The sequence below is a fragment of the Sparus aurata genome, chromosome 23, assembly GCF_900880675.1.
Source record: "Sparus aurata chromosome 23, fSpaAur1.1, whole genome shotgun sequence".
Classification (NCBI taxonomy): domain Eukaryota; kingdom Metazoa; phylum Chordata; class Actinopteri; order Spariformes; family Sparidae; genus Sparus; species Sparus aurata.
The window spans coordinates 29,766,366-29,792,022 of NC_044209.1; the positions used below are offsets into that span (position 1 = coordinate 29,766,366).

The 25,657-nt window shown below is 47.3% G+C and overlaps 2 protein-coding genes and 1 long non-coding RNA gene across 4 annotated transcripts; 2 read left to right on the top strand and 1 right to left on the bottom strand.

The window, feature by feature from the left end:
* Positions 1-844: 844 nt before the first annotated feature.
* On the bottom strand, positions 845-4,322 carry LOC115575999 (keratin, type I cytoskeletal 13-like). The gene is made up of 8 exons (XM_030408459.1): positions 3,837-4,322; positions 3,670-3,752; positions 2,355-2,511; positions 1,931-2,092; positions 1,704-1,829; positions 1,550-1,624; positions 1,307-1,455; positions 845-1,105 (listed from the first exon to the last, which is right to left on the bottom strand). The coding sequence occupies exons 1-8, from the start codon at positions 4,272-4,274 to the stop codon at positions 961-963; spliced, it is 1,335 nt and encodes a 444-aa protein (XP_030264319.1). The 5' UTR covers positions 4,275-4,322; the 3' UTR covers positions 845-960.
* Positions 4,323-7,058: 2,736 nt separating this feature from the next.
* Positions 7,059-17,106, top strand: LOC115576008 (uncharacterized). Of its 2 annotated transcripts, none has more exons than XR_003982757.1 (3): positions 7,059-7,346; positions 15,180-15,290; positions 16,859-17,106. It is a non-coding gene; the product is annotated as an uncharacterized LOC115576008 (long non-coding RNA). The 2 variants fall into 2 exon arrangements; XR_003982756.1 differs by lacking the exon at positions 7,059-7,346 and adding an exon at positions 12,398-14,122.
* A 4,037-nt stretch (positions 17,107-21,143) lies between these two features.
* On the top strand, positions 21,144-25,149 carry LOC115576000 (keratin, type I cytoskeletal 13-like). Its single transcript, XM_030408460.1, has 7 exons — positions 21,144-21,604; positions 22,728-22,810; positions 22,918-23,074; positions 23,152-23,313; positions 23,517-23,642; positions 24,302-24,522; positions 24,967-25,149. Exons 1-7 carry the CDS (start codon positions 21,182-21,184, stop codon positions 25,055-25,057), a joined length of 1,263 nt encoding a protein of 420 aa, XP_030264320.1. The 5' UTR covers positions 21,144-21,181; the 3' UTR covers positions 25,058-25,149.
* Positions 25,150-25,657: the final 508 nt, after the last annotated feature.

Consider the following 25,657-nt stretch of genomic DNA (forward strand, 5'->3'; position numbering starts at 1 on the left):
GACTGGTCTCTGACTCTGGACTGGACTCTGACTCTGTCTCTAGACTGGACTCTGACTCTGGACTCTGACTCTGGACTGGACTTGACTCTGACTCTGGAATGGACTGGATTCTGACTCTGGACTGGACTGGACTCTGACTCTGGAATGGACTGGACTCTGACTCTGGACTGGACTGGACTCTGACTCTGGAATGGACTGGACTCTGATTTTGGACTGGACTCTGTCTGTCACTCTGGTCTGGACCAGGGTCTGACTCTGACTCTGACTCTAGACTCTAGACTCTGGACTGGACTTTGACTCTGTACTGGATTGGACTCTGACTCTGGACTCTGTACTCTGGACTGGACTGTGACTCTGTACTGGATTGGTCTCTGACTCTGACTCTGACTCTGACTCTAGACTCTAGACTCTAGACTCTGGACTGGACTTTGACTCTGTACTGGATTGGACTCTGACTCTGGACTCTGTACTCTGGACTGGACTGTGACTCTGTACTGGATTGGACTCTGACTCTGACTCTGGACCAGGTTCTGACTCTGACTCTGGACCAGGTTCTGACACTGACTCTACATTGGTTGGAATGTTTTTGTACTTCTTACATCATATTTCTGTTTGTTTACAGTTTTCTTCAGATGAGACGAATTAAAACATAAAATGATTTAATGTTGAATCTTCAGGTGAAGTGATGTCACACATGACCCCTCTCAGCTTCCGTACTTATCTTTGATGCGTCTCTACGTCTCTTCTCTGTTTCTTTGATCCTGTGTATTTGTACTCAGCTGCAGTACTCGTTTGTACTTCATGTATTTAAAGTTATTGTACATAAGGACACAAACATCAGACATTCTTTGGACTCTCATTTTATTTCTTGTTGCACATCAGATTCAGATCATCACTGAGCGATGATGATGATAATGATGATGATGATGATGATGATGGGCCGGCGCCCTCTGCTGCAGCTCAGCGGTAGGAGCGACCAGAGATGGCGGAGGCGGAGGAGGAGGTGGAGGAGGACACCACCTTCCCATCAACCACCTCCTCCACGACTGTCACAACGCGCTTGGTCGTAGTGGAAGTAGAAGACGAGGAGTTGAGGGAGGTGACACTGTCGGCCAATCAGAAAACAGAAGAGTTAGAAGGATAGCCGAGAACTTCCTGCTTCTAATATTTACATTTTGACTTCAATTGTAACTGATTACTCACTACTTACCTGATCACTGAGTACTACAGTTATTATTCACACACTACTTCTTTCTTTTCTGTTTTCTTTGAAGCCTCGCCCCCCTCAGGTGTGACCCTGTCTCACCTGGAGCTCGCCTCTCCGTCCAGCAGCCTCCTGTACTCTGCGATCTCCATCTCCAGTCTGGTCTTGATGTCCAGCAGCATCTGGTACTCCTGTCCCTGTCTCTCCAGGTCGGCCCTCAGCTGCACCAACTGCTCCTCCAGCGACGTCACCTGAAGGACGAGCAGAACAAAGTCTTCATCGAGTGTCCGACGAGAAACGTGAAACGGTTCGACGCCACGATTCACGCTGTGTTTTCTGCCTCACCTGCATCTGGTACCCTGACAGCTGCATGGAGTAGCGGCTTTGTATCTCAGCCAGATTTCCCTCCAGAGACGATTTCTGCACAGAGAAGCAGAACGTGAACATGAAGTGTTTTACAGCGAGATGTGAGTGGTGTCACTTCCTGTCTGATGCTCACCATGCCCAGCAGCGACTGCAGCTCGATCTGCAGAGACTGCAGCGTCCGTTTGACCTCCGTGACCTCTGACCTGGATGTCTGCAGCGTCTGAGTCTGAGTGACCACTTCTTTGTTCAGAGACTCCGTCTGCACAACACACACACACACACACACAAACACACAGTCAACACATGCACATAATTTACAGGTAATCTCTACGTCCACAGGAAGTGATGTCACGGCGTTACCTTGGACGTGAACCAGGCCTGCAGCTCCTTCTGGTTCTTGGTGGCGATGCCCTCGTAGTGCTCTCTGATCTCCGCCATGATCCTGGAGAGGTCCTCTCCCGGAGCGGCGTCCACCTCCACGTGCACCTGGCCGCTCATCTGAGCGCGCATCGCCAGCAGCTCCTGCAGGAAACACGACACATGAGCGGGGTCGCACTGACAGGTCCGTCAGAAACTGCTGCTGGTTCTCAGGCTCAGAGTGTTAGAGTGTGTGTGTGTGTGTGTGTGTGTGTGTGATCTGAACTGATCGGATCATTGATGTGCAGGATCACGCTGCTGTTAAATAATGATTCAGGTTTAAATGATTAGATTAGTTTCAGTTTACATATTTAATCTCTATATTTATAATGTGTTTATAATATTGATATTTCTGCTGCTCTCTCACCTCCTCGTGGTTCTTCTTCAGGTAGATCAGCTCCTCCTTCAGACCCTCGATCTGCATCGTCAGGTCTCCCTTCGCCATGTTCAGCTCGTCCAGGACCCTCTTCAGCCCGCCGATGTCGGCCTCCACCGATAGACGCATGGCCAGCTCGTTCTCATACCTGGAGGAGGAGAAGGAGGAGGAGGAGGAGGAGGCGGAGGAGGATAAGGAGGAGGAGGAGGAGGTTGAGGAGGAGGTGGAGGAGGATAAGGAGGAGGAGGTGGAGGAGGAGAGGAGGAGGAGGAGGAGGAGGAGGAGGAGGAGGAGAAGGAGGAGGAGAAGGAGGAGGAGGTGAGTGACAGTGCTGTGTGAACATCACAGACTCTGTTCTGAGTCTGTTATTAATATATTAATATAAAAAGTAACTCACACTGTCAACATTTGTACTTATACTCTGAGTATTATATACCAACACTACTTCTACCACACACCACACACACACACACACACACACACACACACACACAGACACACATACACACACACACCACACACACACACACACACAGACACACATACACCTTTGCTGCTTATTTGAATGTTGTAAAACGTATTCAATTAAAAGCAGTGAAACAGCCCTTTATGTCTATTAACAGCTGCTCCACCTGTCCTCACCTCCACCTGTTCACTCTCTGCTCCGATGTGAACAACACTTTCATTCAAACCTCCTCAACACACAGTCTGATCTCAACTGAGCAGGTCTACAGTAACTATAGTTATACAGTTGGTATAGTTAGTATAGTTACTACAGTTAGTATAGTTACTATAGTTACTACAGTAGTATAGTTACTATAGTTACTACAGTAACTGTAGTTATACAGTTAGTATAGTTACTATAGTTACTACAGTTAGCTATAGTTATACAGTTAGTATAGTTACTATAGTTACTACAGTTAGTATAGTTATACAGTTGGTATAGTTACTATAGTTACTACAGTAACTGTAGTAACTACAGTAGCTATAGTTATACAGTTAGTATAGTTACTATAGTTACTACAGTAGCTATAGTTATACAGTTAGTATAGTACTATAGTTACTACAGTAATTGTAGTTACACAGTTACTATAGTTACTACAGTAACTATAGTTACTACAGTTACTGTAGTAACTACAGTTACTGTAGTTACACAGTTACTATAGTTATACAGTTAGTATAGTTACTATAGTTACTACAGTTGGTATAGTTACTATAGTTGCTATAGTTACTATAGTTACTACAGTTACTGTAGTTACTACAGTAACTGTAGTTACGACTGCAGCAGTAAATCATTTGGACTCACTTGGTCCGGAAGTCGTCTGCGGCCAGGCGGGCGTTGTCGATGCTCAGGTGGATGGACCCATTCAGCCTGATGGCGGCCTGAATCTGGAGAGAACAAACAGAACATCATCAGAACCAGAACCAGAACCAGAGGATGGAGTCAGCTGTGAGGATGAGGAGGGGGTCTACCTTGCCGGTGATGTCAGCGATGGTGGCGTAGTAGGCGCTGTAGTCCCTGGTGGATGGGCCGACCTTGCTCTCCACGAACTGCCTGATCTTCAGCTCCAGCTCGGCGTTGGCCTTCTCCAGGGAGCGCACCTTGGCCAGGTAGGTGGCCAGACGGTCGTTCAGGTTCTGCATGGTGAACTTCTCGTTGCCGATGACGCTGTTGTCCATGCCGGAGACGCTGTAGCTCATGGAGGCTGAGTATCCTCCTCCACCGTAGCCACCGCCGCCACCACCCATGGAGGCAGAGGAGATACGGCTTCCATAACCACCTGCTCCTCCGTACACACTGCCAGCCTTCATGGAGATCCGTGAACCTCCACCGACGCCGATCAGGGAGCCGCTGGAGCCTCCCATGGAGGTCCTGACTGACCTGGAGGAAGAACGAGTCGAGAAGGACATGATGGATAGATGCTGTCTTCTGCTGTGGCTGGAGACGACACAGAGAGGAGAGGAGAGTGACGAGCCTCAGGTCTGTCCTCCTATTTAACCTCCTGCAGAGCGTCAATCACTCAGCAAATACCACGGCAACAGGTGAGGCAGGGAGCCAGGTATGTGTTCTGGAGGCCGGTCCTGGGTGTGTCGGGGATGGTCAGGGAAAAATGTAACCTTCAAACCTGCCTGACAATACTGCTGTTTATTTATCAGAGGCTAGGCGTGAGGTCTCGCATCCTGCAGGCTCGGACGACCTTTGATTGTAATTAGTGCGACATGTTGAAACCAAACTATCAAAAGTTCAGTCGATCAGGTAGAGAAGGTTACAGTAAATGTCAACGTCTGTGGAATGTGGGAGGTAATTATACAGTGAGACAACCGCCAGCGAGCGTCAGGACAGTAACAGCCTGTAAACTGTCATGAAACAAAGTCTAGTTCACAGGATCGTCACAAATAAACTGTGTTAAACTAATGTTGTTCGAGACAAGAATAAATGTTGGATGAGAACATGAAGACCTGCCGGAGACGGAAAGGAAAAGTTCTGACTGTGTCTGTAACTACAGTGGGCCTGTAGAGACGGACAGCTGTGTGCTGTACCGAGCTCACAGCGACGGGTGATGTTAGTAACGTCAGGATTAAGGCAACGCAAAGTGCTTTACAGAAGCACACACATTACATTAAAATACATTAATAACTGTATTTAAAAGATTAAACAGCTGTGTGATCAGTGAGGCAGGAAGCAGACGTGCAGAACGTTAAATGAGGAGGCCAAGCTTCTAAGGAGGTTCTGAGGAGGTTCTGAGCAGGTTCTGAGGAGGTTCTGAGGAGGTTCTGCTGTGCTGTACAGACAGCACCCTGACAGAGCGGACCTCTGGACTGAAGGTGGGGATGGGGGGTGTTGGAGGGAGTGTTGCTCTGCAGGTGGAGGTGAAGTGTGAACAGAGAGTCTGGAGTCTCCTGCTGCAGACAGAGAGAGACTCTGCTGTCCTGATGTTGGTCAGGAGTTCGTTCCTCCACTGAGGCTCCAGAACACAGAAGAGTCTCGACTTCTCTGAGCAGCTTTGTTTGCTCTCAGTGATGGCGGTACCAGCCGGCCCGCTGATGTAGAACAGTGCAGTGCTCTCTCTGGGCCGTGTGGTCTGAACAGGGTTTGGAGGCAGACGGTACAGTTCTGTTGACGGCCTTGAAGACCAGAACCATCGTCTGGAATCAGATGTGGGCCGCAACAGGAAGTCAGTGGAGGTCACGGAGGAGGCAGGTTGCCAACCGTCCCTTTAAACATGGAATCGTCCTGATTTAGAAACAAAGTTACGCGTCCCGTATTGAGCTTATAAGGGACGCACTTTGTCCCGTATTTCTGTAAGAATCGAAATGGTCTTTAAAATGTCAATGAAATCAATGAATGACAGGGAGTTTTATATGAAAATATACGGTAATCTTACTGCCAGCCCTCTCCTGCTCTGTGACCAATGAGCCGACAGCACACTCACACACGAGAATAACAATGCAGAATCCGGCTCTTCTCATTGGTCGAGGTACTGTCGCTTGCAAGAAGATACCGGAAGACAAGAGACTGAGGCAGCTGGCAAAACAATCCAGCATGGCTCACAACGACACAGGTTCACAGGACACTGCAGACGGTACGCCTTCCACCACGAGCAGTAACGGTACTCCCCGGAGAAAAAAAGAAAAGGCTGCAAAAATACAGACTCGAATGAGAAAAAGAAAATGTGGCTGGAAAAAGTGTAGATAATGTCTGCTGGTGCATTGTTTCTGTAGCCCATGGTGAACTGTTTGACGTGAAACAGCTTCTAGTGGTCGACACATTAAACACGTGAGGGACAACCAGGTGGACCCTTCACTGGTTAGTTGTCCACGGCAACACCAGAGGCAGATATGGTATGTAGAAAAAAAAGAATGTTTTTTAAGTCCAATAAATGTCAGAATTTTATGACCAAATAAATTGTTTAGTGGAATAAACACATACAATTGATAGATGAATACATAAAATAGATCAATAATACATAAAAGTAATACATAGATGAATAAGAGAAATACACTATACTATATACATACATACATACATACAACCTTACACATGTCAGTTCAAACAGTCCATAGATAGATGTAACATGCAGAATTTGTACTGCACAGGCAGTTGATATACTACACATGAACTATATATCAGAAAGAAAACAACTTTCTCTTGTTTTCTGTTATTTTATACTGTTTTGAGTTAAGCAGGAGAGTTCTGTTAAATAAATAAATATTTATTTTATTCTGTCAAGTTAAGCAGGACAGATTTCTGTTAAAAATATCTTTTATTTTGCACAAAAATTTAATTGTTGAATAATTCATTTTCTATGTATTCGTATCACTCAAAAACATGCATCGAATTAAATTCACAGTCGAGTCAAATCATTTAAAAATCGTTTCACACACAAAAAGCCACAAAAGATTTTTTACCAAGCAACGATTAATTCACGTCTTCCACGTTAAAGTTAGCTGGAAGCTAAAGAGGAAGTTAGCCAGCACAGAAGTCTCTGCGGCCTCACAACTCACGAGAGTATTTTATAGAAGAGAAGTTCTTTTGGCTTCATGCACAACTGAACATCTTTCAGGTGAACGCAGACTGAACGCGGTGTTCAGAGTGAAGCGTGTCACAGTCAGACGTGTTTTCAGGCAGTTCTGTTGTTTCAGACAGACGTGAAGGAGCCGTAACTGAGCTGACGCCTGAACTTTGTGGGTGTAAGAAACATTATCACACTGTGATTTGTTGTCCTAAAGGCTTCTCCCCAATTAAAAAAAAAAGGAAAGTTAACCTTCCCACAGAGACTCTCACATCACCACAGCTCCATGTTTAACCTTTAAAATCTTGTTCCAACACGTCCGGCTGCTGTTAAACCTTTCAGAGTCTCCAGAATCATATTATCTACGAAACAGGAGCCAAAAACGCCTGAAGCCCAAACTGTCGACACCAGCGCCACCAGCTCAGGCCCGGAGACCACAGGGAGAGTGTGGATCCTCCTCAGCCAACAGGTCAGATTTCCACTTGTGTCTTAATGTTAATCTCTTGATCCCAGTTGAGTCTCAGGTGGTTTAACTGGGATTCTGTTCTGAGATCTGAGAAGGACGAGACCTTTAAATCAAACTGCTGATGTTGGTGTTTCTGCATTGACGCGTCTTCATGTGTCTCGACTTGTTGGTGAAAACTGAGTAACTGTTTCTGATTCTGCACGCCGGGTCCATAACTCGACACCCAAGCTGTGGGTTTCCCTCGACATGGACCACAATGGTTTTTCTTTTCATGCTACTAAAATATGTGAAAGTTTGGGTCCAGTCCGTCAGAGAGGAAGACGAGAGGACAGAAGACTTCAGATCCATTTAAACACTGAACATCCAGCCAAGAATCCTGAGTTTTAAATATTGAATCATTTCTGTTGGACGACTTTAAACGCAGTCACAAACACGATCTTCACAATAACAGTCACCAACTGCAGACATTGTTTCTGTAATGATCCCAAATCCAGTTCAATAATCCCACAGAGGAACCAGAGTGATGCTAACTTCAGTTAGCTACAGAAACACGTCATCCTGGTTCTACTGCAGAATCAGTCGACCCGGGTATAAATGCACAAAAGAACCGGTCTTCACGGGTTTAAGTTGGATTTTTTTGACCGGTGTAAATTAGAGACAGAAGCATCTGAAGCAGCTCTCTGCTGACAGTAAAGTTCATAAATGTGTGATTAGAATAAAACAGGTGTGTTGACCCGCGAGCTCAAACAGAACCGGCTGCTCTGCTCTGATGGTTCTGGTTTCATAAGAGTACTTCTGAAGGTCGGTGTCGGGTCGGCTCTGAGTCGGTCCTCATCTGACCTCTGCACACTTTCACACTCAGCTCATTGAATCTTTTCTCCGTATCACAGATCTGTGTTTGATCAGGGTAAGTATTTGGACCCGGTCCATCTGTTCGTTCCTCTCCTCTTTGTGACCCACCTCTCCTCATTCCAGCCTTTGTGAAGAACCACACACCCTGTTCAGCGCGTTTCATCTGTCATCAGCGAGCTTCACCACCCTGATGCAACAATCCACGGTTCACATACTGCAGCGAGGTTAACGAGGAGTAATAATAAAACTGCTGGCGACGCTCGGTTTGCAACTGTCACTAAATCTTAGAACTTTAATGTGAACTAACCAGTTTCTACACCCTGATGCTCAGATCCACTTTCTCTGAGTCTCGACTCAATGACAGCAGTGTTGCTGAGAGCCAAGTCATCACTCACCTGAGCATCAGTCCCAGTAATCCACCTGTGCAGGCCCGGCCCGACTTTCTGCAGACGTACCTGAGTCGCTTCGGCTCAGCTCACCTGCCGCAGTGTTGATTTATCCAGTTCAACAGGAAATTAAGTTTCGATAAATATCAGAGGAGTGAAAAGTTCAGCACAGGTTGAAGTAGACTTGCTCGCATGCATCGGTTCTATGGAAACAGAGAACTGGACGCCTGCAAACTCACTGTGGAAAGAAATGAAGCAGTGTAGCTTCAAACTTCCAAATTGTTTAGTGTGCACAGTGTGAACAGGACACAGTGTGAACAGGACACAACAGGACACAACAGGACACAGTGTGAACGGGACACAGTGTGAACAGGACACAACAGGACACAGTGTGAACAGGACACAACAGGACACAGTGTGAACAGGACACAGTGTGAACAGGACACAACAGGACACAACAGGACACAGTGTGAACAGGACACAGTGTGAACAGGACACAACAGGACACAGTGTGAACAGGACACAGTGTGAACAGGACACAAGGCCAGTGTGAACAGGACACAACAGGACACAGTGTGAACAGGACACAGTGTGAACAGGACACAACAGGACACAGTGTGAACAGGACACAACAGGACACAGTGTGAACAGGACACAACAGGACACAGTGTGAACAGGACACAGTGTGAACAGGACACAACAGGACACAGTGTGAACAGGACACAACAGGACACAGTGTGAACAGGACACAACAGGACACAGTGTGAACAGGACACAACAGGACACAGTGTGAACAGGACACAACAGGACACAGTGTGAACAGGACACAACAGGACACAGTGTGAACAGGAACATTTTAGTTTATTAACATGTAAGTTTATAACAGGCGTAATACCTCAAAGCAAATGTGTGTAGTGAAAAACATTTTTATTCTGTTAACTTAAATGTAAGCACAAGTCAATGACTTCACCTTAATCTGCATTTAGATCAAGATATACTAAGTATTAGTACTTGTAATTTAACAAGTTTTAGCCAGAAATTTGCCATTTATCACCACACATACCAACAGTTTAACAGACGGGAAGTCTCTCCCAGAAAACATTCCTTCACTCATGGTGCCAACATTTTTATCATCTTTGTTAACTCAACACAATTTAACCACAGAACAAGGATGTAAATTAACCCGCAACCGTCTTACACATCATCTTATTCACAACCACATTCACGAACCATAATTACACCAACAACAGAATACCCAAGAGTCTTTGCGCCACAGTCTACAAGGGGCGGTACAGTATACTAAAGTACAAGTATAAACTTTAGTATTAAAGTATAAGTGTAAGTCTAAGTATTAATGTACTTAGTCTTAGACTATTCTTTATACTTTTAAGTATAAGCCAAGTATACTTCACTAGTGATGGGAATTCCGGCTCTTTTAAGAGAGCCGGCTCTTTCGGCTCCCAACTGGCTCCTCAGATTTTTTTGTTGCTTAAATTAATTTATTACCAAAAATAATGAAACATGGTGTGTAAAATGAATTACTAATGTACAAAACATACAATATATCAAATGTTTATTATTTTTATGGCTTATTATACTCAACATGGAACAGAGTGCTACAAAAAATCAATTATAGATAAATAAGGTACACAGCCTTTTGCACAAACTTTGTCATAGAGCTCTCTGTTGTAGATGGAGGTGGTTGTGGTGGTGTTGGAGACACTGTGGACGCTGCAGCAGCAGCAACAGTTGCAGCAGACAAACTGACACCTTCATCAGCAGCAGGTTCACTTGCTTGTCTTTTTTCTTCCAACTGCCCTGATGGATGTACAGTTCTAATGTGCCTGTGCAGGTTATCTGTAGAGCCTGCTGCATATGAGATTTTAACCTTCAATACTCCACACCCACACTTCCGGCGTTTCCTGCCGTCACTCATTTTCTCACCTTTCCAGTGTGTTCTCTGTGTGTGTGTGTGTGTGTGTGTGTGTGTGTGTGCTGTGCCTATAAGCCCCGCCCCTTCTGCTCAGTGTGGACACACAGACTGCACCACACATCGTAAAGTTGACCTATCACGTGCAGCTTGAACAGAAAAAAATAGTGGAAAAAAACCCCAAACCAAAGCCGATCGTTCACTTCAGAGAACCGGCTCTAAGAGCCGTTTCGTTCGCGACCGACACATCACTATACTTCACTATACTTTTCTTAAGTATATAAGATATGGTGTATAAAAAGTACACTTCAAGTATACTGCCTCAGTTTAAGTATAAAATAAGTATACTTGTTGTACACTTGAATAAAATACTTTTTGGGTCATTTTTTGTAGTTTAACAACTCAGTTTACGAACTACAATTTTGACCAATGACATGAAATATTTTTTATCTAAAAAAGACCTATTTATTATACATTTTATTTTATATTTCTTTGAAAAAGGGCATTAAACATGTCGTGACATGCTAAGCCAACGCTGCCTCTGATTGGCTGGCCCTGGCAGCAGTCAGATGCTTCACAGAGTGGGCGGGTCATGGACGACCCTCCTGTTACCCACAATGCACCCTGAACACACCAGCCCAAACACGGCCATATTTGAGCACGTACATGTTGGATATAGATGCATCTACAGACACGACCTGCGTGTTCACATGTGAGCCCTGCAAGGAGAAAACAACAATAATTTTGACTTTCTTCGACTTTTTCCTCTCCAGTTGAGAGCCATATTTCTGCTGGCATGTGAATTTTTTGTAGGCTATTATATTTTGTTTCACGTACACCATATGTTGATTTATTTAACACTGAGTTAAGTGAGTATAATGAGTATAAGTAGTTGCTAAAGCTACTTCTCAAGGGGTAGAAATGTAGTTTGTTCAAACTACTGCCAGGCTGAACTACATGTAGTTTTACAAACTACGCTTCCAAACTAGCTTCACCAACACTGTGATCAGGACACGGTGTGAACGGGACTCGGTGTGAACAGGACACGGTGTGAACTGTACTCGGTGTGAACGGGACACGATGTGAACAGGACACGGTGTGAACTGTACTCGGTGTGAACGGGACACGGTGTGAACAGGACACGGTGTGAACTGTACTCGGTGTGAACGGGACACGGTGTGAACTGTACTCGGTGTGAACGGGACACGGTGTGAACAGGACACGGTGTGAACTGTACTCGGTGTGAACAGGACACGGTGTGAACTGTACTCAGTGTGAACAGGACTCGGTGTGAACAGGACACGGTGTGAACAGGACACGGTGTGAACTGTACTTGGTGTGAACAGGACACGGTGTGAACTGTACTCGGTGTGAACTGTACTCGGTGTGAACAGGACATGGTGTGAACAGGACTCGGTGTGAACAGGACACGGTGTGAACTGTACTCGGTGTGAACAGGACACGGTGTGAACTGTACTCGGTGTGAACGGGACACGGTGTGAACAGGACACGGTGTGAACTGTACTCGGTGTGAACTGTACTCGGTGTGAACAGGACATGGTGTGAACTGTACTCGGTGTGAACTGTACTCGGTGTGAACAGGACTCGGTGTGAACAGGACATGGTGTGAACTGTACTCGGTGTGAACTGTACTCAGTGTGAACAGGACTCGGTGTGAACAGGACACGGTGTGAACAGGACACGGTGTGAACTGTACTCGGTGTGAACAGGACACGGTGTGAACTGTACTCGGTGTGAACTGTACTCGGTGTGAACAGGACATGGTGTGAACAGGACTCGGTGTGAACAGGACACGGTGTGAACTGTACTCGGTGTGAACAGGACACGGTGTGAAACAGACAACGGTGTGAACTGTACTCGGTGTGAACTGTACTCGGTGTGAACAGGACATGGTGTGAACTGTACTCGGTGTGAACTGTACTCGGTGTGAACAGGACTCGGTGTGAACAGGACACGGTGTGAACTGTACTCGGTGTGAACTGTACTCGGTGTGAACTGTACTCGGTGTGAACGGGACACGGTGTGAACGGGACACGGTGTGAACTGTACTCGGTGTGAACTGTACTCGGTGTGAACAGGACATGGTGTGAACTGTACTCGGTGTGAACAGGACTCGGTTTGAACTGTACTTGGTGTGAACTGTACTTGGTGAGAACAGGACACGGTGTGAACTGTACTCGGTGTGAACAGGACTCGGTGTGAACAGGACACGGTGTGAACAGGACTCGGTGTGAACTGTACTCGGTGTGAACTGTACTTGGTGTGAACAGGACACGGTGTGAACAGGACACGGTGTGAACAGGACACGGTGTGAACTGTACTCGGTGTGAACAGGACACGGTGTGAACGGGACTCGGTGTGAACTGTACTCGGTGTGAACAGGACTCGGTGTGAACTGTACTCGGTGTGAACTGTACTCGGTGTGAACAGGACTCGGTGTGAACAGGACACGGTGTGAACTGTACTCGGTGTGAACTGTACTCGGTGTGAACTGTACTCGGTGTGAACGGGACACGGTGTGAACAGGACACGGTGTGAACTGTACTCGGTGTGAACTGTACTCGGTGTGAACAGGACATGGTGTGAACTGTACTCGGTGTGAACTGTACTCGGTGTGAACAGGACTCGGTTTGAACTGTACTTGGTGTGAACTGTACTTGGTGAGAACAGGACACGGTGTGAACTGTACTCGGTGTGAACAGGACTCGGTGTGAACAGGACACGGTGTGAACAGGACTCGGTGTGAACTGTACTCGGTGTGAACTGTACTTGGTGTGAACAGGACACGGTGTGAACTGTACTCGGTGTGAACAGGACACGGTGTGAACAGGACACGGTGTGAACTGTACTCGGTGTGAACAGGACACGGTGTGAACGGGACTCGGTGTGAACTGTACTCGGTGTGAACAGGACTCGGTGTGAACTGTACTCGGTGTGAACAGGACTCGGTGTGAACAGGACACGGTGTGAACTGTACTCGGTGTGAACAGGACACGGTGTGAACAGGACACGGTGTGAACTGTACTCGGTGTGAACAGGACTCGGTGTGAACTGTACTCGGTGTGAACAGGACACGGTGTGAACAGGACTCGATGTGAACAGGACATGGTGTGAACAGGACACGGTGTGAACAGGTCTGGTTTACGGTGCAGGGGTTACAGGACTCTACGTGATGCATTCGATGTGGCCAAAGGTTAAAGCAGCTGCTCACATAGCAACAAAGACTGATGCTAATGCTAAATGCTGGAGCTAACATTAGCTTCACAGAGTGTTCCCGTCTCTGACTGTGACAACACATTTCTCACTGATGACACAAATAGTAAACTAAACCATCAGTTAGCTTAAGCTGCTAACATTTAGCTTCTCAGACTGTTGAAACCAGTTTCCTGTCGGGCTAATGAAGCCGACACAGATGGTGTTGTTTCTTACTGCTGTCTACTTTCTGTTGACCATATTTACTCGTAGATCGATCTTTGGCAGCTGCTGTTCATTGGAGCGATGCATCAGCGCGGCGGCCATATTGGTGCAGGGAACCCAAGTCTCCTGAGGCCGACGATGATCAGAACTCACCGAATCTTTCAAAGAGCTTGGTTTGTTAGCATCACACGATTTAAGATAAGCTAACTTTACATAATTAGCTCCTTTTTCTATCAGCTTGTAAAATGGCTGCCATGATGGGATCATGTTCCTCTCACAGCTGGTGGTGACGAGGATCCTGCACCTCCATGTTTCTGTGATGAGTCAGCAGGATCGCACACAACTGCAACGACCACAACACCATTTTGAATCTGTCGTCTGATGAGAAGAGTTACTTACAGAAATTTTGTTAGTCTGTTTGATGATGAGAACAAGAAGAGTTTCACCTCCTGATGGACGGTGACGGGTTTCAGAGTCGCCGTGTCGACATGATCCACACAAGATGAGATCGTTTCTAATTTAAACTTCATATGAACAACGATTCAACAGCTACAGTCCAACTTCTCTCACCAGTGAAACGACGGCAGGTTCATACAGATTTAGCTCTAATTTCACATGAATGTGTAAAATGACTGATGATGATGTTTAATTATGTCTTAACGTTACGTTAGCTTCAAAGCAGAATGACTTATTGTGATGTAACATGACTCTCCTGCAGCTGCACAGACGACCGGCCTGTTCTACTTCTGAACATATCATCACCTGAGTAAATGAGATTCGATCCTGTTGATCCGTGTTGCTCGTCGGATGAACACGGTGCTTTGGGACCTCAGGGTTCGCCGGAGGGACGATCTCTGAGAGGTTTCACTGACACATTGATTTGATTACTTTTCAATGAGTGACACGCAGCCTGACGGCATCAAAGCTGCCGCTGGAGCAGTTTCCAGCCCTCAGGTTGTTGGACCGTCTCCAGCTGCAGACTCATCACGGAGGAATGACAAGAAAACAAAGTGTGTAAATTAATATAAAGGAAATGAGCAGATTAGGTTTGTGAAAGGAGAAGCGTGGAAATATCCACACGGAGGACGGACGGACGGCTGATCATCATCTTTGACATTATGGATTATAGAAACATCCACAACCATCTGTTGTCTCTTTGCTCTAATGTGTCTTTTCTTATTCAGTTCTTCTTTCTCTTGCATGTTGTCCCGTGTTCTGTACGGTGGCCAGCGGGGGCCAATCACAGCGGCAGGTCAGAAACCACAGGTGGAATGTGTGGCGATCCACACTGACAGGAACTCACACAGAAGAGGAAGAAGACGCAGGAAGGAAGGAAAGCTGGTGAGAAAGTTTCTCTTCATGTCATTTTAACAGCTGACCTGAACACAAAACATGAAACAGGACTGAAAACATGACGAAGCAGGAAGTTAATAAAATAATTGATCAGCTTTATCTCCTGTGATCTCCGGTCAGCTGGACCTCCAGGTGTTCAACAACAAGCCCCGCCTCCTCCGGTTCACGTTGTTGTGTTTCTAGAATCCGTTGTCGTGTGTTCTGACTTGCGATTGTGTTTGGACCTGTTGGGCCACTGTAGTTCTGTATCACTAACTATTTAAACTCGAGTGTCTCAACCAACAGGAGACAAAGGCCTTCTCCACCATTCAGTTGAATATTAGAACGACCCTCAGTAGAGTGCAAACCTCCACCAAGGCCCAGCAGCCCCCTTTAGTTCCATCAAGCCTCACTCAGTGTCCAAACTGCTGGACCAGAACTCAAACCACCACCAGGACAACAAGAGCCTGCAGGTGAACCTTCATCTCTGTCGTGTTCTGGAGCGACAACAGGCTGATAGAACAGAACCAAACATTTTGGATCTCATGCTCGGTCACTGTGCTGATGAGGTACGAGTCTAGTTTCATTGAAACAGCACAGAGTCAGTCAGGAGGCCTCAGTGGGCTTCACAGTCCTCTGGTACAGAACCTGAGATGAACAGAACCACAAAATCACAGTTCATTGACAGAATAACTAAGTAAAAATACCAAAGTGAGTTTCATGTGTTGTTCCAGTGAATTTCGACATGCAGCTGCTCATAAAACCTGCTGACAGGAAACAAAGCTGGTGTTGGCACAGAGACGCTGCAGGACACACCTGGATACACACCTGGATACACACCTGGATACACACCTGAATACACACCTGAATACACACCTGGATACACACCTGACTACACACCTGGATACACACCTGGATACACACCTGGATACACACCTGGATACACACCTGGATACACACCTGAATACACACCTGAATACACACCTGAATACACACCTGGATACACACCTGACTACACACCTGGATACACACCTGGATACACACCTGGATACACACCTGAATACACACCTGAATACACACCTGGATACACACCTGACTACACACCTGGATACACACCTGCTGGATGACTGAGGTCTGTCACACAACACACAAACAAAGCTGGTGTGTCGTGGAGGAAGTGGTTAGATTTGGTGGTTTATCTGTGTTTAACCTGAAACCACAGAACAAATGAGACGCGGGATGTGGAGCAGAGCAAACACCTGAGTCACCCAGACGTCAGAGTCAGAACCGCTCACAGCAGGAAGTTCTGCTCACAGTACAGCACCAGCACACTGAGCTCAGACAGAAACCACAACAGAGCAACATTTAAACTCTCACTGTGTTTGTGACTCAGCGGCTCTGACCCGTCCACTTGAATAAGACACGCCTCCTTTTATTAGAGTTCAGTGCTCTGTTTATTGTTTTTATTGATATTGATTAAGGAGTCTGTGGTGCAGAACAGAATCTGACTGGTTCAGTGTAAAAACCGGTGCTGAATGGTTCTACAGTGAGGTGAACACTTTCTTTTCTGTCCTCAGTTTCAGAACCGGACCTCTGGGCGGCGCTGCAGGCTGCTTCTGACCGCCACAGGAGGTCCAGTCTGAAATCCCGGGGGGGACAGGGAGGACATGCCCCCCCCTGTTCTTTAACAGAAGAGTTCTCAGCTGTTGTTCCTGCTCTGTGCTGAAGCTTCTGGGCTCAGACCACACGAGGGCGCTCACCTGCTGCACCACCTGCTGCTCCACCTGCTGCTCCACCTGCTGCTCCACCTGCTGCACCACCTGCTGCACCAACTGCTGCTCCACCTGCTGCACCACCTGCTGCACCACCTGCTGCACCAACTGCTGCACCACCTGCTGCACCACCTGCTGCACCACCTGCTGCACCAACTGCTGCTCCACCTGCTGCACCACCTGCTGCACCACCTGCTGCACCAACTGCTGCTCCACCTGCTGCACCACCTGCTGCACCACCTGCTGCACCACCTGCTGCACCACCTGCTGCACCAACTGCTGCTCCACCTGCTGCACCACCTGCTGCACCACCTGCTGCACCACCTGCTGCACCAACTGCTGCTCCACCTGCTGCACCACCTGCTGCACCACCTGCTGCACCAACTGCTGCTCCACCTGCTGCACCACCTGCTGCTCCACCTGCTGCACCACCTGCTGCTCCACCTACAAAAATCCCATTTCATCGTTAGGGGGGACGATAAACAGTAAACATTTAGAGAATAATTCCAGGGGGGGACAAGGAATAAAAGTTGTAGCCTGTCTTTTATACAGCATCTTTTACAGCAATCTGAGGCTTTACTCTCTCCATCTCTCCAACAGGCAGGCAGAAGACCTTTCTGAGCTGGCTGAGTCCACCTGCACATGTCTAGACTTAGAACAAAATGATTACAATCAAATTAACATGTACACATGCATGAATAAACTAATTATCAGGCAAACATCTAAGTTTGTTTATCAGATATCTCATAATCAGATAACTGCCTTTTTCCAGATGAGAGATATCAGATTATGCTATTTTCTCATTATACTGTATTAGTCCTTACCCTACCTGTATACAAGTTCTTGCTTATTCACCCAGCAATACAAAACAATGGTATTAGGTGGAAGGTGGCAAGACAATTAACTCTGGATAAAACCTTCCTGGAAATAAATCTAAAATGTCAGTAATATCTGATTCTGACATTTATATCCAGACAGTCTTTTAGAATGACAAGTATTCCTGCTCCTCTCCTCTCCTCTCTGTCTGTGACTGTCACTATCTGTAGCTTTTAACTTAGCTTAACAGCTCGCGTAATCGAGTAGGCCTTTGAACAATGCAGGATAAATGTTGCAGACAGCCTGGACCTGGCGCTTATAGTAAATGGGATGTGTGTTGTTGTAACTTATGTAACTATGTCGAAGCACGGTGTGAGTAGCAGGCTCCGCCCACACGCTGCTGCAGCTGCTAGCTCCGCCCACACGCTGCTGCAGCTGCTAGCTCCGCCTGTTGGAAAGAGTGTGGGCGGAGCTAGTAACCAGCTAGCAACGACTCAACCATTTCTAGGAATGGGAGGGGGGGGGGGGGTACTAAATCTTTAAAGATGTAAATAGCACATTATTGCGCCGCTTACATTGTGCTTTCAAAAATTATTAATTGTGTCTCAAAGTTACACAAAGTTACACTACTAAAAATTCTAGGGGGGGACAGCTTTACTGGAGGGGGGGGACATGTCCCGCCTGTCCCCCCCGGGATTTCCGCCTATGACCTGTCCATCAGGTTATGAACCTCCAGTCACCTGCAGTGGGATCCACGACCCAGTCAGGGATCACAGCATCACTGTGGACAGACGGACAAACGTATCTGATGCTTTGAATATCTGAATATAAAGAGGAGCTGAAACTGGAGTGAAGAGACGCTGCAGCTGGATTAAACCTCCGTCAGATCAGTTCTGACAGAGAAACAGTTTCAACATGAAACGTCTGAGACAGACTCCATGTTTCTACTCAAAGACAGAAAGAAGTTCATGTAGAACATTTGCTGAATGAACAAGAAGGTCCAAATAATGCAGAATGAGTCAGAGACAGAGTTTCACAGAGTTTATAAAGTGTCTCCAACTCAACAACTCACTAAACTGACACATTTGTTAAGGGAGTCTGGGGACTTTCTCCACGGGGACAAAGAAGTAGCCTATATTGTTACTGTTTAGTGTCTTTGTAACATGTGACATGTTTAGATCAATAACATGTTTCTTCTTTCATAAATGGAGTGTAAATGGTGAAATCAGTGTAAACAGTGTGTTCAAACAGCTGATCAATGTTGGCAGGTAAGACTTTAGCACTTTAGACACAGAAGCAGACAGGCTGGTACAGACATGCTGCCACAAACTGACACTTTTTACAAGGAGACAAACAACTTCAGCTGAAAGATTTAATGCTGAATTTACAACAAGGACACAATGAGTTACAATCTGTCACACACACAGTTTCACTACGTTAGAAAGATTGTTTTAACTCAACAACTCTTAAAATCATTACATTTGTTAATGGAGTCTGGTGATTTTCTCCACCTCTTCATGTCCTCGCTGGTGTCGACTGCAGTTGCAGTTGCTGTAACATATAATGGTTAACATGAGTCTCTCCTCTGACAAGAGAAAGTTGGACTGACAGGTGGACTGACAGGTGAGGGCGGGGCAGAAGTGATTCAGGAGAAACAGGAGTAGGGAGGTGGGGGAGGTGGAGGTGAGCGCAGTAATTAAAGAAGAATGTTCAGCTTTCTGCCTCCTGGTGAGGGTGAAACATGTCAAAGTACTGTCTACAAAAGCTTCTATTAATGTTAGAACACTGTTTGAATTTAACTACTTTGTTATTATTATTATTTATTCATTTTGGAAGCTATTTCTGATTTATTCTGTGTTTCTAATAATTTTTTATGGCATAGACACCTTTTTTAAGCAGTAGACAGAGAGAGAGAGGGGGAGGTGACATGCAGCAAAGGACCTCCAGCCGTAATCGAACCGGGGTCGGCTGCGTTTATGGCATGCGCTCTAACCACTCGACCACCTGCGTGCCATTTATTCTGTGTTTTTAGATTGAATCTTTTAGTTTAGACAAAAAGTCATTTAAGTTTTCTCTTTTCAAACTGAGTCGATCGTAGTTTTTAACATCACGGATTAATTTCCTGCTCGTCCTGCTCAGTGTCAGCTGCTGTGTGTCACAAGGTTCTGACCCGTCCAGGTTCTGTTGATCCAGATAATCTGCACAGATGAACTCCACTCTGTGATGTCTAAAGCTAAATTAACTGTGTAGCAGTAAGAAGCTAATGCTAGGCTACAAACAGACGACATCACGGTCACATGACTGAAACGTCACCACCACTAAGAGTCTTACTGCACAATTACTATCCAGGTTTTCTATAAACTGATCAATGTACAAGTTGTAAAGTCAGAGTTAGAACAGTGTGTAACTAAAGTGGCCTGTAAAGACGGACTAGTGAGTAGATGAGTCTCCGTGTTCGCTGTGAGGACGTTTAATGTCCCCGACAACCTCTGTAGTCTCATTCAGACACTCGTTAGCAACCGCTAACTGTTTTTAACACATGAAGAGCTTCAGGATTAAACTGAGGGACATTAATGATGGTAACATGCTAACAGATTTCTGGGTTTTGTGTACAGATGCAGACTACAGCACGCTGTAGCTCTGCAGGTAGCATGTAGCTGATGAGGCATACAGTATAAACACAGGTAGCTAACATGTAAAGCTAGTAGGATGTAGATCTCTGTGGCTGACGGAGGACTGGACAGATTTTGATACTTCTCCTGTGTTCATTGTGTTGGAGTGAATGTGAAGCAGGACGTTGGATCCGGATCACAGTACTGGTGTTGATCAGAGTCGAGTTCTACAACACGGTTCATTTTATTTGAGGATTATTAATCTCAGTGAGTGAAGAACGAAACACTTAACTTGTAGAAATTTGAGACTTTTTGGGTGGTTGAACTTTTGCCTGGATGTTTGGTCCTCAGGACATCCTATGGACTGACGGGACCGGATCATCAGGTGAAGCCAGCTGTACAGTCGTTGGGCCCCTCACAGAAATCCCCCCGAGGCCCCGGAGCCTCCCCTGATGGACAGACAGATAGTGAGAGCTCCTCTGAAAACCCACCCGACCTGCTGGACCTCGCCTCTTTGGCTCAGACCGGTTTGCTCTGCGGGCCCCGGGCCACGCTGCGACTGCCCCGGCATGTTTGGTATTGGACCTGACTGACCAGCCCCCTCTCTCTCCCCCGGCCTCTTTCTGAGGCATAAAAGGAGGCGACGTCCCAGCAGCTCTTCACTCTCCGCTCAGAGCCGACGACCAGCCGACCCTCAGCCATGACTTCCTTCTCCACCAGCAGCAGCTACACCTCCTCCCCCATGAGGAGCTCCGTCATGATGGGCTCCTCCGCGTCCTCCTCCTCCCGCCGGGTCGGCAGCTTTGGAGCCGGCAGCGTGTACGGAGGAGCCGGAGGGTCCGGAGTCCGAGTCTCCAAGGCCTCCTTCACCTCCTCCGCCGCCGGAGCCGGAGCCGGTGGCGGCTTCAACCTGTCTGACGCCATCGACGTCTCTGCCAGCGAGAAGGCCACCATGCAGAACCTGAACGACCGCCTGGCCTCCTACCTGGAGAAGGTGCGCAGCCTGGAGAAGGCCAACGGAGACCTGGAGCTGAAGATCAGACAGTTCCTGGAAGCCAAGACCGCACCTCAGGCTCACGACTTCTGTGGCTTCAGCGTCCGTATCATCGACATGCAGGACCAGGTGAGACCATGTCACCTGACTTTACCCAGAGTTCAGTCTGTCAGGCAGCAGAGCTCTGCAGGCGGCGTCAGCATCACACAGTTCAATGTTCAGTTCACCTGTACAACAGAAGGTTAAACACCTGAGTGTAGAGTAGAGACACCTGAGGACAGGCAACAACACCTGAGTGTGATGAGGACAGGTAAGAACACCTGAGAGTGATGAGGACAGGTAACAACACCTGAGTGTGATGAGGACAGGTACCAACACCTGAGTGTGATGAGGACAGGTACCAACACCTGAGTGTGATGAGGACAGGTAACAACACCTGAGTGTGATGAGGACAGGTAACAACACCTGAGTGTGATGAGGACAGGTAACAACACCTGAGTGTGATGAGGACAGGTAACAACACCTGAGTGTGATGAGGACAGGTAACAACACCTGAGTGTGATGAGGACAGGTAACAACACCTGAGAGTGATGAGGACAGGTAACAACACCTGAGTGTGATGAGGACAGGTACCAACACCGGAGTGTGATGAGGACAGGTACCAACACCTGAGTGTGATGAGGACAGGTAACAACACCTGAGTGTGATGAGGACAGGTAACAACACCTGAGTGTAGAGTAGAGACACCTGGTGACCACCCTACACCAAACCCTACCCACCTGGTGGCAGCGGCGCTCCACCTGGTGGCAGCGGCGCTCCACCTGGTGGCAGCGGCGCTCCACCTGGTGGCAGCGGCGCTCCACCTGGTGGCAGCGGAGCTCCACATGGTGGTCACAGAGCTCCACCTGGTGGTCACAGAGCTCCACCTGGTGGCAGCAGAGCTCCACCTGGTGGTCACAGAGCTCCACCTGGTGGTCACAGAGCTCCACCTGGTGGCAGCAGAGCTCCACCTGGTGGTCACAGAGCTCCACCTGGTTGTCACAGAGCTCCACCTGGTGGCAGCAGAGCTCCACCTGGTGGTCACAGAGCTCCACCTGGTGGTCACAGAGCTCCACCTGGTGGTCACAGAGCTCCACCTGGTGGTCACAGAGCTCCACCTGGTGGCAGCGGCGCTCCACAGGCTGTTGAACATGTTTAAACTGAACCTTCCAGCCGACTCGCTCTCACAGTGTTTCTCTTCCTTCCTGCTCAGATCAGAGTAGCTACTCGTGGAAACGCCGCCATCATCCTCTCCATCGACAACGCCAAGCTGGCCAGCGACGACTTCAGAGTCAAGTGAGTGTGAGGCTACAGTAATCTGATTACATGGGTCTTTCTGCGAGCACTTTGTTCTAGTCTCTTCGCTCAGGTGAGCTTCCTGAACTCATGGTGGTGTTTTTCAGGTTCGAGAACGAGCTGACCATGCGTCAGTCGGTGGAGGCCGACATCGCCGGGCTGAGGAGGGTTCTGGACGAGCTGACTCTGGCGAGATCCGACCTGGAGATGCAGGTGGAGAGTCTGAAGGAGGAGCTGTTCCACCTCAAGAAGAACCACGAGGAGGTGAGAGCAACACCACGCAGAGAGCAACACAAATGAAAACACAGAAAGACACAGGTGTAACCGGGCTCTCCCTGCAGGACCTGCTGGCTCTCAGGGCCCAGATGGGAGGCCAGGTGAACGTGGAGGTGGACGCCGCTCCTCAGCAGGACCTGTCCGTCGTCATGGCCGGAATCAGAGAACACTACGAGACGGTCAGCAACAAGAACCGCAAAGAACTGGAGTCCTGGTTCCAGGCCAAGGTGAGACCACAAAGTCCTGCTTAGTGCTCTAACGTGGTGACTGCTGGCCTGGCGGTCCAGAACCAGAACCAGAACCAGCTCCACTACACACTGACACCACTTTGTCTCCTGTCACTTCTGTTTCGTTTGTCGTTTTGTCCTCTGAGACTGAAGGTGAATGTCCTGATATGTGATCAATGACAGTATTGATTTGTGCTCCACAGTCGGCCGAGCTGAACAAAGAGGTGGCGGTGAGAACTGAGACCCTGGAGACGTCCCGGTCCTCCATCTCAGAGATCAGACGCACCTACCAGAGCCTGGAGATCCAGCTGCAGGCTGCAGTCAGCGAGGTGACCAGCACCGGTCCAACACATGTTCTGACTGGAGCTGAAAACGGGCTCAGAACCAGCTTCTGCTCCGTTCTTCAGAGTCCACATGAAGTCACGGTGTTGTTAGAGATCAACATCAAACTCTACAAATCTGTTTATTGATGACGTGACTGAAGCTTTCATTGATTTACACTTTGACTAAAATTATCATCATTTTAGTTTCCTGACAGAAAAATTGTTAGTTGTTGGTTAATTTGACGTCTGTCAGGTATTGATGATCAGGTATTGATGATCAGGTATTGATGATAAGTTATTGAAGATCAGAGTCTTTCAGCTTTAAACCAGCTGCTTCCTGTTGTTCTCAGCTGACTCACTGACGCCGTCTGCTGTCAGGAGACCAGAACAAACTGATGAACATTTAAACTGCAGGACTTTGTTACTGGGTCAGGACTTTGTTACTGGGTCAGGACTTTGTTACTGGGTCAGAACTTTGTTACTGGGTCAGAACTTTGATGAAGGATCTCAGATCTTCACTTTTGTCTATTCTGGCAGAACTGAGCCTCCATATGAACGTGAACATGAAGCATTTGAGTTGTCAGTAAAGTGTTTATGTGAAGTCACAGTGAGCGTCACTGTTGAACGCCGCTGACCTGACCGTCCTCCATCTTCCTCCTGAGCAGAGAGGAGCTCTGGAGGGAACTCTGGCTGAGACCAAGAGCCGCTACAGCGCCATGCTGGCAGGTTACCAGAGGCAGGTGGTGTCTCTGGAGGAGCAGCTGGCCCAGCTGAGGGCCAACCTGGAGAACCAGAGGGGCCTGTACTCAGAACTGCTGGACATCAAGACCAGACTGGAGCTGGAGATCGCCGAGTACAGACGGCTGCTGGACGGAAACCTGGACACGTGAGTGGACCCAACAGTTCAACACTCGTTCCTACATGTTGTGTAAAGTGGACAAACACTCGCAAACCGTCAGCGATCACACCGCTCCATCGTTCTGACGCCATTATCACGTCTGCAGCCACGCTAGCAGCTCTGTGCAGCTGTACTGTGAGCTACATGCTAACAGCAGCATGCTAACACATCACAGTGACAGCGTGCTGATGTTTAGCAGGTATAATGTTAACCAGGTCACAGAACAAGCACACATTCACATATAGTGAGAATATCACGTCGTTCATCAAATATACATGTGAGTGTGTGGAAGGAGTCAAACGCTGCTTCATGTTTCTGAACGCGACTCGTCTGGTTTATCTGTAGAATAATAACAGCAGCAGTTTGAGTCTCATCAGGCAGAACAGAGACACAAAGACGTTCAGTTAACTTCTGTGTCCTGTGTTCCTACAGCACCACCACCCAAACCACCACCACCACCACCAGGCGGGTGGTGACCATCGTGCAGGAAGTGGACGAGAACGGAAAAGTGATCAGCTCCTAGACGACAGGAAACCAGAGACCCCTCCGACCAATCAGAGGCTGTAGAGCGTGAACTGAGTCTGTGGGAGTTTCTTCAATAAAAATCAAGTCTGACATTATTTCTGTGCTGTGTTCATTCACACCGACACTCCGGCTGTGTGACCTCTGACCTCTTACATGCTGCAGCTTCCTGCTGAGTAGGGCTGGGTATCACCAGGTACCTCGCGATACGATACTATCACAATGTTTTGCCCACGATAACGATAATATCACGATACAGCGATTCTGCGATAATCGATATATTGCAAGGAATTTCATCCACGATACATCACGATATCTGTGTCACTGAAGAAATTCAGAATTTATTGACTGCACTGAATCCATTTCACAGGAATTACAAAACATTGTCAATCAATTTCACATGAATGACAGCCAAGTAAACAAAGAGTATATTGCACAGTGTCTCTTCTTAACACACACACTGACTTCAACTATCATTAAATATCTATATGTGTGGGTTTCAGAGCTACTTAAACCATTTTTTTTTTTTTATTTGGTTGTATACCTATGTTTGAATAAAGATAAAGCTGTCCTCCGAAAAGGGGTGGTGGTGGGCCAAAAA